Source organism: Mytilus galloprovincialis, chromosome 7 (genome assembly GCF_965363235.1).
Source record: "Mytilus galloprovincialis chromosome 7, xbMytGall1.hap1.1, whole genome shotgun sequence".
Lineage (NCBI taxonomy): Eukaryota > Metazoa > Mollusca > Bivalvia > Mytilida > Mytilidae > Mytilus > Mytilus galloprovincialis.
Window position 1 is genome coordinate 49,090,399 of NC_134844.1, and position 14,536 is coordinate 49,104,934.

Consider the following 14,536-nt stretch of genomic DNA (forward strand, 5'->3'; position numbering starts at 1 on the left):
TCTTTAGAATAATTTTATGTTCGGAACGACATCCTAGTCCATACCGTCATATTTTTAACTAGAATATGAGTTTCCGGTTGTACAGCGGCATTTTCAAAACAAATGTACGATTGTAATTTTCCAAGTATATGAACTTTATAGTAGTCCTGTATGACATTTTTCAATCAATCAATTATGTTCAGCAGTCTAATATAGATTTGATTCATAGAGCTTATGGTCAACCCCTGAGTGGAAGTACCCATAGTCACCCCACATATAATTTTTAATTTTAATTATTTTTATGCCCCATGCACACACAGGGGTTTGTTACAATTGCCGTGTTTACTATCCATACGAACCCCTAAAAAAGCATGTGTTTTTTAGGAGTTCGTATGGATAGTAAACCCGGCAATTGTAACAAACCTCTTTGCCCTACAAGTATACGATAGCAGAGGGGCATATTTTTATTTGTTGTTCTGTGCATCCGTTTGTTCGTCCATCTGTCTTGCTTCAGGTTATATAGTCTTTGGTCAAGGTAGTTTTTGATGAAGTTGGAGTCTAATCAACTCGAAACTTAGTTCATATATTCTCTTTTTTATGATCTTTCTAATTTTAATGCCAAATTTCAGGGTTTACCTCTTTTTCACGGTCCACTAAACATAGAAAATGATAGTGTGAACGAGTAGGGCATCCAGAGGGGCCCCGGCCCCCCCTTTCGTGGGAAAAATTTGGTTGATTATATAGGGAATCATTTAAGCATGACTGGAGCCCCCCCCCTTAGGTCAGTCAGCAGGCCCCCCCTTAGGAAAAGTTCTGGATCCGCCACTGGCATCCATGTTCTATGGACAATCTTAACAATGATGCTGATGGACACATTCTTGTTTATTAAATAAATGTTTATTTATCACTTTTAATATATGTCACATGTACATTGTATACATCTTATCGCTAATCCCGGCAGACCCGGCACCTTGAACTATTGATGCATACAACAATCACTTTTCCATTGTGGTGTCAAATATTTTGTTTTATGACGTCAGAATTTTACAGGAACCTGTGAGATATCCAGTAATGGTGGACAAATAGCAATATAAGGTGTATTGTATGTAGAAATTAATGTCAAACAGCATTTGAGATTTTTGCCTGTCGACTTGTAACTTGTTAACTTGTAATAGATTTTGATAAAATTGTATATCATGGCTTTGTGACACCAAATATGTTGACCCAGCTTTAATATTGAAACTTTGACCACGAACATTGCATGTATCAGCCAAGTCATAATGTATTTAAAACAGACATACATTTGTAGTCCAAGATTATTCTGATGTCTAACAGCTGTTTTGACCCATGGTCTCAGCTTGTCTGGCAAAACAGCCTTTGGATGTCAGAGTAATCTCAGACTTAACGGAAGTTGATCATGTTGATGAATTTAGTTTTGACCTGTCTGAACTTATCACTTCAGGATGTCTTCCTGTTTGTCATGTTTGTTTGGAAAACAAATTAAGAAAACACTTGTTTCTATCAGTCAGGGGTGCTACTTAAACAAGTGATTTCATTATCACCTATTTCAGTCATTTAATAAATTCAGTTATCACCTATTTAAGTGATTTTGGTGTTTTCTTTGATCTTCAAATGCTTATTTCATTGATTTTCCATATTTTCACAAACTTTTCTATAATTTTCCTACATAGTCAGAGCAATTATCCCTTTTTCTATGGATATTAACCTCACCAGTGAGCTTGGGCAGTAAGTTAGTGCTCTAAAGCTTTTAAAAGTACCCTTGGGAATTGTTCTGTAATCAAATGTTCATTAACTACATGTACTCTGATTATCAGACAAAGGTCAACAATATTAGGTAATCTGATTGGTTTTCTTTAGAGTTAGAATGATATACTTCAAAGTTATGTCCTGATCTACAAATTATTTCAGAAAATGCATATTTTAAATAAATTGTAAAAACTGACAGGCTTATCAAGCAAAAGACAATTTTAAGATGTACATTTTTTCAATGGAATTCTTGTCTTTTTACCAATAGAAAAATATCAAGAAAAAGTTATAAACAGTTATTGAAGTGATCCTCTCAATTTACTTGTTTCAGTGATTTTAAAAAGTCTGTGTCTATTTATACATGTAGATTTTAAAAAAATATTTCACAGCCAAAATCACTTGAAGAAGTGATTCTGAAATCACTTGTTTAAGTAGTACCCCTGACTGTCTATCGAGCAATTTAAAAATACACATGCAACAAAATTGCCAAATATCTGCTGCTCATCCAAAAACCTACATATTGTGACGTGCAGCTGGTATTTAAAATATCAGTATATACATGATATATATCATATACATGTTGTATATGCAGACAACCTTATAAAAAGCAGCAGTATGTCTATAAAAAATATACATAAAATGTGGTGTGCACATTGAATAACCCATACATTATATAGAACATAATTTAAAAGTGTGCACCATATTTTTAAGATTATTTGGAATAGACAAAATATATTGCAGTCATTACTTTTAGTTCAATTCTAAATTTAATATTAAAGAGTATTTAACATGCAGTGCTCTAGCTAGAAATCAAAAGGGGCAGGGTGCCAGTGGAGGGCAGGGCACTTTTTATGATAAGAATAGGCACTGCTCATTTATTTGTCTACGTTTCTGTGTGTATCACGAGTTAACAAATCTCTTTTTTTATACTAGATAATATTTTTAGAGCACAAATTTGTAATAAGCTAAAACAGGGGAAGTAACTTCAAAATAAATTTCCACCACGTTTGGGTTAATTAAAAACTGTGCTTGTCGCTAACAAGTTGAGATGGAAGGCATTTCTGTAAAGGCATAGTTTTATTTTGATGACTTAAATTCAATTACACATTCATCAAAAGTATGACAAAAAGATACATTGTCTTAATTAAATTACCTAGTTATTAACACCTTTGAAGTCTTTATCATTGTAATTGATTGTAATGACATGATTAACCTAAGGGCAATCACACAGGTGTCATATATGTAATTAACTTGGAGATCAGAAATCGATGAAACAAAATTTTACCAAAACGGCACAAGATAATTTTGGAAAAAGACGTCAGGGCAGAAGGGCGCGGATGAAGGCACCCAGGGCGCGGCTGAGGGCACCCAGGGCGCGGTGCCCTTCTATTTTGGGCTAGCAAGACCACTGGGTCACATGGGAAAAAAATATGTTTCTGAGCTGATAGATAAAAATCTTTCAGCCAATCAGAAGACGTGTTAAACCAAAATTAATTTATTTCAGAATGTCTCGTAATTAGTGCCATTGTTCTTGTTGTTTTGATTTTTAACTTTTTTATTAACAGGTAAACAAATATGCCAGAAAAACGACACATGATATTATGTACTGTAACAGATGTCAGAGATGGACAAGTTGTCTACCCTTGTTGCTCACAATGCTGTTCTAAGCTTAGATCTGATTGTTTTCAAGATAGGTATGAACATTTAGTACAAATATTAGTATGGTGTATTTGATATTTATTGCCTTTTAACATGTTTAATCAACTGGTTTACAAACTCATGATAGTTTGTGTTTCTTCTTTATAGTTTCTTGTTTTTGTGTATTTTGACTACATATATCCTCAGATAGTAATTTTTGTATTTTACAAGCATGTTCATGAAGTTAATGTCATACTGGATACCTTTTGAAGAAAAAGTATATGTTCAACATGAACAATAAACATACTAACAAAAGTGTATTTTCATGACTTACTGATCTCCCCAGTATTTTCATGACTTAGTGATCTCCCCAGTATTTTCATGACTTAGTGATCTCCCTAGTATTTTCAAATAGCACCATTGGATGGGGTTTGAAAAAGCACTGTTCCCTAGAAATACTGCACCATTATGATGATACAAAACATTAATAAATCTATTCAGATAGCACCATGTGGTAAACATATAGCACAATTGTACCATGCATGGTGCTATAAGATCCTTGGGAGAACGTTGTCAGGACCATGAGGACATGATTTATTCAATGTTTTAATTTAAACTCTGTTTTCATAGACTAACTTGCATTTTAATTTCCATTTGTGTAGATGGCAGTGCTTAAAATGTGGTTGTAGCTCCACGACAGAAGATTTAGATTGGAGATATAGATTGTCATTAATGGTAACTGATGGTCATACACTGGCTAATATTTGTTTGTTTGGTAGTTTGTTGCAGCCTTATTTTGGGATGTCTACCAACCAGTTTGTGAGGTAAGTTGTCAAACATGATGATCAGACTTTCAGTTGTATTGTCTTATGGATATAAGAAGAAATGGTATGAATGCCAATGAGACAACTCTTGATCCAAGTCACAATTTGTAAAAGTAAACCTTTATATGTCAAAGTATGGTCTTCAACACAGAACTGCAAGCTATAAAGGGCCACCAAAATGACTAACTAGTGTAAACCATGTACCATTCAAACAGGAAAACCAATGGTCTTATCTATACATATAAAAAACAAGGTACGTGAAACACTTATGTTCTGCATAAAAAAAAATGACAACCACTGAACATCAGGTTCTTGTCTGTTACTAGAATCACAAAAGGCCTTGACTTCCATTTTGATATTCATGTAGTTGGGTAACATTCCAGGATTAGATCTGATTCATGCCAGTTAGGCACAGGCACTTGTTTTTGTTAATATGGGGTATGGATAGTAAACCCCATATTGACAGAAACAAGTGCCTGTGCAGTTAAGAGTAAATATACACCTAACAGAAGTTACCATGCTTAAAACAAAATAATCCTCAATGTAATTTATTACACATTGATGATGTATCCGAATATTTCAAAACATTGGATTGCATTTATTTATCATGTTTATTTTTCAATCAGCAATACAATTTCAAAACAACAACTATATTTTCTTTGAACATTTAAAGAAATTTGATTCATTGAAAAAAGATGAGGATTGGTAATGGCAATACACAATACAAAACTCTTATCACCTCAAGAAAAACATTATCAACAGTGTTTGAATAATTAGACAAACAATATTTTACATCATCTGCATCACACAAAAAAATCTGTTTGCATTTACCAAGGTTTGCTTCAAAAGAAACTTTTCTATTTGCAGTACATGATATAGAACTAAATTTAAAAAGACGAAGGGTATATTGTTACGTAGAGTGAAAGACTTTTTTCTAAATATCCCTCACTTGAAACTGTTCCAACCTCCTTGTAGAACTAGTTTTTGTCGAGCCTGTGACTTTTGTCGCAGAAACTTGACAAAGACAAAAAAAAATTTTGTAATGTTAAATTCTCCCTTTTTTTTAAGTAATAGGATAACTTTATTTGGTATGTGCGTTCCTTGCAAGGTCCTCATGCCCGTGAGACAGTTTTCACTTGACCTCGACCTCATTGTTGTATCAGTGAACAAGGTATTCATTTTTTTTACATACATAAATAAGGCCATTAGTTTTCTTGTTTGAATTGTTTTACATTGTCTTATCGGGGCCTTTTATAGCTGACTTTGCGGTATGGGCTTTGCTCATTGTTGAAGGCCGTACGGTGACCTATAGTTGTTAATGTCTGTGTCATTTTGGTCTTTTGTGGATAGTTGGCTCATTGGCAATCATACCACATCTTCTTTTTTATATGTTTGGTGGTCAAGTCCACATCTCAGATACTATCAGCAATAAGTCTAGTATATTCGGCATACGGAAGGACTACATTTCCAACTTGCAGGTGTTATCTGACCTTGACATCATTTTCATGGTTCAGTGGTTATAGTTAAGTTTTTGTGTTTTGATCTGTTTTTCTTACACTGTATGCAATAGGTCTACTATATCTGGTTCATGGAATGATTCTAAGGAGTACATGTCTAGCTGGCAGGTGTCATCTGACCTTGACCTCATTTTCATGGTTCAGTGGTCACAGTTAAGTTTTTGAGTTTTTGGGCTTGTTTTCTAATACTATATTCAATAGGTAAACTATATATGTAACACTCAGAAACGTGTCCTTCCCCCCAAACATGTCCGATACTCCCAAATGTGTCCACATCGACGTCACTGAACTGCAAAACATGTCTAGTTGTAAAAAGGGCGTCAAAGCGTGTCATTTGTATTATTTAAACGCCTAAACGTGTCCATTTTTTAATAAACACCCAAACGTGCCCAATCCGTCAAACGTGCCCAATCCCCCAAACTTGTCCTATAATATAAAGGGAACTAAAAGATTGTTACACTGATATTTCGTAAAAATAAAACTGTCCTTTTCCGCTCCAAAAAAATATAATTTGATTCCGAGTTACGATTAGTGTAGATACCTAAAAACCGTAAAGTGTAAATTCTTATAACTGTACACAATTCATTTAGGCCTAATCCCAAATTCCCGGAATAATTAAGGTACAATCCAAGAGTCAGTCCGGCAAATATTTTTCTGCATCTCATTATATAACTTATCCAAAGTATGTTGTCGTCCTGTCCATGCATGAAATATTTGCCACTGGACGTAATGTCTATTGTTTGCGTGTATTTAAGTGATGCTCGAAACTAAAAGTTCATAATAAAAAACCTTACTACCAGTTTATAGTTTTTAGAGCTTTTTTTTCCATTTTTTTGAGAGAATCAAATAGTTTCTTAGTGATGTTTTAAAAAAAATCGGTCTTTACTGGCTCTTTAGATTTTTAAGTTTAACCAAGGTTTATCCCGAATAAACGTAAACAAATTTAGGCCCAATCTTAAATCCCCGGTATGATAATAAAACTTATGTATAGTATTTATTGTTAATATGATATCGTTCAAATAATGCATGAAATATTTGGCACTGGACTTATTACTCTTGTTTGTATGTCTTCACTTTAGTAGTGATGCTGGAAATCTAAAATTTATTAAAATACCTGATAAACAGTTTATGATTTGAATATCTTTTAAAATATTGGAACTGTTGAAAAAAAGGAAGTCAATTCTTTTAAAATCCTACCGTGCAGTATTCACGGATTAGGCTACAGCTGATTTCCTAATGCTTGCAAAGTAAAACTTTGTTTGGCTTGCTTGCTTTGTTTGTTTAATTGTTAATACAAGCTTTGTAAATAAGACTGACATCTTTAAACAATATGTATAGGCATAGTTTAACCTGAATATATTATATTTGAATTTAATTTGGTGTTATCCTATGGTAAACGCTTAATCCAACTGAACTAGAATTGTTTGTACATGTTTGTGCGCTCTAAACGAGTATAATACTTGCAACTGGACTATAAGCAATTTCAGTCAAAAGTCGATTTATATGTTACAGATTAAATTTGCAATAACAACCGGCATTGAACCAACTAATACTAATAAATGATCATTTCATCAACTGTGTCCCCCATTATAGAATTGCCGTAAACGTTATTCATTTTATTCATGTATTAGCGCTAAAAGACGTGAGACGTCCTGGCGTTAAATAGTGGACACGTTTTGGCGAATAACAATTATCGGACACGTTTGGGGGTTATAAAATCAGACACGTTTGGGGAATATTGGATATTGCGGACACGTTTAGGGAGAATAGACACGTTTGGGGGAATCGGACACGTTTGGGGGACAGGACACGTTTGGGAGTGTTACATATATATTTAGCGTATGGAAATATTTTATGACCCATATGTCTGTCAGGCAGGTTTTATTTGACTTGACCTCAATTTCACAGTTCATTGGTCAGTGTTGAGTTTTTGTGTTTTGGTCTGTTTTTCTTAAACTATAAGCAATAGGTCAACTATATGTGTTGTATGGAAGAATTGTTAGCTGTATATGTCTGCTTGGAATGGTTCATCTGACCGTGGCCTCATTTTCAAGGTTCATTGGATGATGTTTGGTTTTCTTGGTTAATGTTAAGTTTATGTGACAGTTGTAATAAAGCTTTATATTTAGGACTATCAACATAATTTCAATGATTAGTAAAGAAGGCGAGACATTTCAGCGTGTGCACTTTTGGTTCCATTTAACCATTTAAAGTTGATTTTCAAAAAAAAAGATGTGGTATGTCAGCTTACTAATGAGACAACCCTTCACAAGACACCAAATGACACAGAAATTAGATGTATTCTTTTACCATATATTATTTTTCTTAACTTTCAGTACTTTTAAATAATTTTGTAGGTTTTTAAGAAAGATAGAAAGTATGTATGGTAACTCAGAAGATATTCTACTGCTAGGACTAAAACATTGTTTTATTGGACAGCATTATTACTTTGGTGTGAAAGCTTCTACTGCAGGTGGTGGGAAGGAAAGAATATGTCTAAAAGATTTGATGATGCCAAAACGTACTGCATGTCAGAATGCCATGTTTTCCCAGGAAGATAGCTCAAATATGGTGGCTTTCCAAATGGTTCCTGCAATCAACAGAGAAACCAAGACAGTTTATGAGATTATAAGAAATTTCTTTAAAGACGGCAGTGAGGAAACAGTAGACAAGGAACATGTGTCAGATAAATCTAAATCTGGTTCCTCTTATATGCAATATTCAAATATGGGAACAGATTCCTCGCAACAATCAAGGTCAAATGAGCAAAGTTCTATAACTCTAGGTCAGACAACTGCTTTGTTGAGTTGTGAAATGTCTGATATAGAGAAGTCTTCTTTTCAATCAGAATCTAAAAATAGAAATGGTAGAAGCTTTAGAAGACCTCAAACCAGTTTTAATTCCTCAAAAAAAATACAGGTTTCTAAATCAGAATGCACTGCAGAAAGAAGTTCATCAAAAAATGATTTTACTATTGGAAACTTGTCTGAAGAAATTTGTCTATCTAAGGGAGATAATAAGCAAACATTTTTGAATTTTTCTGACAAAGAATTGAAAGTAAGTACAATCTTAAACAAGGAATTGGAGACAGATTCTGAACCATTGTTTTCACAAGATGATGGAGATACTGATCATAGATTACAAGAAGATTCCCCATTCAAAATTAGACAACATTGCAAGGATAATGACATAATAAAAACAAATCTAAAGAAAGATGCAGTGGGTGACCAGAACATTTTGTTTTCAAAAAATCAGGATATGATGGAAGAGGAAGTTCTATGTACAAATTCCAAACCACTTTTCTCACAAGATGAAAGCTCTGTTAATCAGAGCCCTCTTTGCATAGACTCAAGAAACAACAGGTGTGAATTCAAAAATAATCTTAAAACAGTCGATTTTAGTTCAGAAATGAATGAAATAATGTGTACAAACTCTGAACCACTTTTCTCACAAGACGAAAGTTCTATCAGTCATATTCAACATAAAGAACAATCTAATATCAAAGTTTGTAATGATGCAGGTTCTGCTGTATCTACAAATTTTAAACTGGAAAAGAAGTCCAATCTAAAATTAAAACCTTCTAGTGCAAACATGTCTGTTAGCCTTGAAGGATCAATCTTACTGCAGAATCTAAAAGTACCAGATTTGCCAGAAGATGTACCAGATTCTGAAGAATTAGAGCTGTATTTATTTGATGATTCAAGTTTTGAACTTGAGAACCAAACAGATGATGGTTCAACGCAAATGCAGAATAAAGCTGTTAATGTTACAAATGGAAAGCCCAAAAGTTGCACAAGCATTAAAGATATTCCTGTTCAGGAATTTAAAGCAGGGCTAAGATTAAAAGCTGAAACAAATTCAAATTTAAACATGGACAATTTTAGCAGTATGGTAATAAAGAAAACTCTAAACAGTAACCATGGTAACCACGATACATGTACAAAGAAGATGTCAGAGTCAAAAGTAGCATGTAAACATGAAACAGAGGAAGAACAGTTTGATGGCATGTTTGAAGATTCATTTGAACAACTGATTGATGAGGCTTGTGCACATAAAAACAGAAAGCAGCAGCACTTAGACAATGAAATCAGAAAAAAGGAACCAAAAAACATACTTCTGCAAACATCAACTGCTCTACTTCATAATAAGTCGGAAATTGACAGTCAGTTACCCCTCCTGATAAAAGAACACTATAATAAAGAAAAGCTTCAAAATGATAACATCAACAATACATCTTTTGATGATGAAGATGTTATTTCTTGTGCCTCAGAATTGAATGATATTGATATTGAAGATCTTAGTCATGAATTTGACAAAAACCTACAAGCAAATGTAAATCCTAACATTTCCTTGAAAACATGTGATAAAATCAACAAACTAGATAAAATTCCAGCGATATCAATTGAATTAAGGGCAACTCAAACTGATAAAGAATTCAAAGATAACTTGTTTGGTTCGGGAACAAAAAATGAATGTTTACATGTAGATAAGGAAAACAGTTTGGAATTCATTTGTGAAAGTCAGCCCTTTCTAGATCAGAAACACCCTGATTTTAAGGACAGTCTTAATAATCAATTTGAGTGTGGGCACAGTCTTGTTTCAGAATCACTTTATTTAAATGCATCGGAAGATTTGTTTGGGGAAACGTCTGCTGTTTCTAAAAGTTTGACGAGATATCTTGTTGAAAATGTTAATCAGGACAATAAATTTGAAGAACAGGAAAATAGAAGACCCGAAAGACAAGATACTTCAAAGAAATCGGTAAAGTTTTCCCGTCGGCTGAGCTATCAAACTTCTGTTCAGTTGATTGACCTCCAAATGAAAATTAATTCTAATCCTGCAGTGTATAATGGTGAATCAAGAAAATCATGTTTAAAAACAGGGTTGGAAAAAATTCCAGAAAAGGAGATAACAGCAAACCAAACCATGAATTATAATATTATTACTGCAACAGAAAATTCACCGATTGTTAATTATACCAGTAATCGTGTTGACTTATCGCAAGATTTATTTTCACCAAGTCCAGATATATGTTTTAAAAGACCCAAGCCTCTTCAGTTAAACAATAGACTTCAAACTGTCTGTAATCAGCTTGGAGAGCAAAAGGATTTAGTGCAATCAAGCCGACATTCATCTACACCGATAGAATCAGAAACAGATGAGGCTGACAACAAAGTGTATAACAATAAATCGTTAATTTCTATTTTCTCTGAATCTTTTGAAGAGGACTTGGATGGATTTAAAGAAAACATATCTTGTTCAGAAAAGGTTGAAAATTTTGCAAAGAATGACAATTGTGTTAGGTCACCAGCATTATTTTCTCAGAGTAATTCTTTGTTTTCATTTTCAAGTTCAAAATTATCTGAAAAGGGAGACAACAATTCTAAATCAAGTTTTATAAGGGGGAATAACTCTACTAATTCACATTCTGTTAACTACTCCTGTGACCTGTTTAGTCCATCCATATATAACAGTACACATTCACCTTATGGAAATTTACCAGTTAAAAAACTGTTCCTTGATAAGATGTGATATATTTTACATATTTGTTTGTGATTTTTGTAATTGTGATAGAATTTTAAAGAATTATAATTTGTTTTATCTGTACTGGTCTCAGTTCTTGCATTATTTCTGTAAGTCAATTAAGATATATTTCTAATATGATATTTTTCACAGTTTTTGTCTCATCTTGACACAGCAATGTTAAGGTATGCTGTTTCTGGTGATGGTGGCAGTAGCATCGTCAACAATGTATTAGTTTTTTATTAGGTCGGAAACGTCAGTTGATGGGGAAACATAAGTAGTAATTATAAGTCAATGATATTTTGTAGGCACTAGGCAGTTGTATTACCATTTTCACATCTCAATTCCCTGGAGATTATTTTGCCCCTCTCCCTCACTCATGGTCTATTGACATTTAAACATTTAATTATTTTACATACATATGAGTTTGTGATTAGGTCAGTGTAATAAGGACCACTAGTGGTAGATCAATGGTATTTGGTATATAGTTGCATAGGCACATCTCATTTCCATAGAAATTATTTATTTTGGCCCCCTCAGTCATGGTCATTGGCCTAAAATGTTTGGCATACATGTATGTTACATTTTCAGTTTGTGTAAGATCAGTTTTTGAAAAAATGCTAATGTTAAGTCAATGATATTTGGTATGCATTTTATAAGCATTTGCAAGTTTCTTACCCATGGTGATTATATGGCCCCAACCTTCAGCATGGTTTTTTGACAATGTTTTCAAATTTAAGTTTGTGTTCAGGGTATTGTTAAGGTAACCACTTATTATAAGTCAATGATTATTGGTATGCAGTTTTATATGTATTGTCATTTCTCATTTATATTGGGTTATTTGGTCCTGCACCAACATAATAAGTTCATTGACTTTGCATGATGCATAGTTTAAATGTTTTTAAATATTGCTATTTGAATTCAATACTTGCAATAGCTATCAAACTTAGAAAAAGTTGAGACATATCTCTGTTTATTATGGATATTTGGACATCTGTATATGGTATACAGATTCATTGAATGGTATATATACAATTAAAATTGAGAATGGAAATGGGGAATGTGTCAAAGAGACAACAACAGGACCAAAGAGCAGATAACATTATCTTCAACTTTGTACTTGTTTGGCTTTATAAATATTTTGATACAAGCGTCACTGATGAGTCTTATGTAGACGAAAAAGCGTGTCTGACGTACTAAATTATAATCCTTTCATAACTATTATTCTCTCGCTTGACGGAGTCAAAAAGCAAGACACAGGTGTGCTGTTTCCGGCGGCGCCGTCAACAATTATAAGTTTGTGATTAGGTCTAGTTTATGGTGAACTACTAGTGGTAAGTCAAAGATATTTGGTATGCAGTTGTATAAGTATTGGCACATCTCATTAACATGGAGATTATTTGACCCCAACCCCTCAGTTATGGTCTATTGACTTTGAAACTTTTGCTTAGTTTTCATGTATTTGTTTGTGATTAGGTCAGTTTATGGGGAACCACTAGTGGTAAAGTAATGATAATGGGTATGTAGTTGTATAAGCATCAGCACATCTCATTACCATGGAGATTATTTTGCCCCGCCCCATCATTCATGGTCTATTGACTTTGAAATTGTTGCTTAGTTTTGATGTACTAGTTTGTGATTAGGTCAGTTTATGGGGAACCACTAGTCGTAGGTTAATGACAATTGGTATGCAGTTGTATAAACATTTGCAAATCTCATTTCAATGGAGATTATTTGGCCCCACCCCCTAAGTCATGGTCTATTGACTTTAAAACTTTTGCTTAGTTTTCATGTATTAGTTTGTGTTTAGGTTTGTTTAAAGAGAACTACTTATGATAAGTCAACGGTATTTGGTATGCAGTTGTATTATCATTGGTACATCTCATTTCCATGGAGATTGTTAGCCATATACCTTCAGTCATAGTTCATTGACTTTGAATCTTTGCTAAACTTACATGTTAAAGTGTTGCTATTTTTTATTTCAAAATTTGCATTATCGAAATTACAAAAAAGCGAGACATATCTCTGCGATAACAGTTTATGTTTTAAAATATTAGATGTGGATAACCATGTCTAAATTTTCATGACTAATGAGTAAGCTTTACATATCTGATGACCAGAATCATCTAAAATTGACCTCATTTGCAGTGTTCTTTAGAAAGCCATTTTTGCAAATATTTTTGATTTGTTTAAAAATAAGGAGACATGCTATGATTGCCAATGGGTCAATTATGGGTAATTGTACAGCAAACAAGAATGAGCAAAGCATAGACTGTATGTGAAGCTAGTCACTAGAAAATTTACAACCTTATTTATGCTAAAACAGTAAAGGGGAATGTGTTCACAGATGATTCCCCCTGCTTGCACATCATAAAGTTATAAAGGGACATAACTGAAGACCAGTTAAAGTGATGCCACCAAAATTTAAGCTTGATCTGTATTTTGTGGTAATAAGCATGTGTATAAGTTTCATAACATTTGGTTGAGGCAAATTAAAGGAGAACGGGAACAAGTAAGTTAACATTTTCCTTTTGTAATGGAACATAGTGGTTACATACATGTCACTCTAGAACAGTAAAAGTAACACCACCAAAAATAAAACTTGATTTTTATTTTGTGTTAATGAAAACTGTGTATAAGTTTCAAAATATGGTTTTACTTTAGGCAAACTTTAGTTAGGAAACAGAAAAAAAAAATCAGCATTTTTTTCATTTGTAAAGGGCCATAACTCAAGCACAGTAAAAGTCACACTACCAAAAATCAAACTTGATTTGTAATTTGTGGCAATAAGCATTGTGTATTAGTTTCTTAACATTTGGTTGAGGCTATCTTAAGTTAGAGAACAGAAACGAAAAATTTTGCAATTTTTCCAAACTCGAGAACATTTATTTTGTGGTAATAAGCATTGTGTATAAGTTTCATAACATTTGGTTGAGGCAAACTAAAGTAAGAGAACGGAAACAAAAAAAACAGTAATTTTTCTTTTGTAAAGGAGCATAACTCTAGAAATTTTAAAGTGGCACCACCGATATTGGAACTGGATCTGTATTTTGTACTTATATGCATTGTGTATAGGTTTCATAACATTTTGTTGAGGCGCTAACAAAAGTTAGAGAACGGAAACCAACTTTGGGACGTACGGACGTACGGACGTACGCATCGACATACAAGGGTAAAACTTAATGTCCCCTCCGCGATGGTAAAAACTGAAATAGCAGACAGCAAAAAAAAATTGGGATACTTTCATACAGACTGTGGCAAGGCTTAATATGTTTGTGAGCACTAAAC

General features: G+C 33.5%; 1 protein-coding gene across 2 annotated transcripts; it reads left to right on the forward strand.

Moving 5' to 3' along the window:
* Positions 1-65: 65 nt before the first annotated feature.
* LOC143083175 (uncharacterized) lies at positions 66-11,332 on the forward strand. Of its 2 annotated transcripts, none has more exons than XM_076259410.1 (4): positions 66-104; positions 3,312-3,440; positions 4,047-4,208; positions 8,083-11,332. In XM_076259410.1, exons 2-4 carry the CDS (start codon positions 3,322-3,324, stop codon positions 11,255-11,257), a joined length of 3,456 nt encoding a protein of 1,151 aa, XP_076115525.1. In that variant the 5' UTR covers positions 66-104; positions 3,312-3,321; the 3' UTR covers positions 11,258-11,332. The 2 variants fall into 2 exon arrangements, with proteins under 2 accessions (XP_076115525.1, XP_076115527.1); XM_076259412.1 differs by having other exon boundaries at positions 92-148.
* Positions 11,333-14,536: the final 3,204 nt, after the last annotated feature.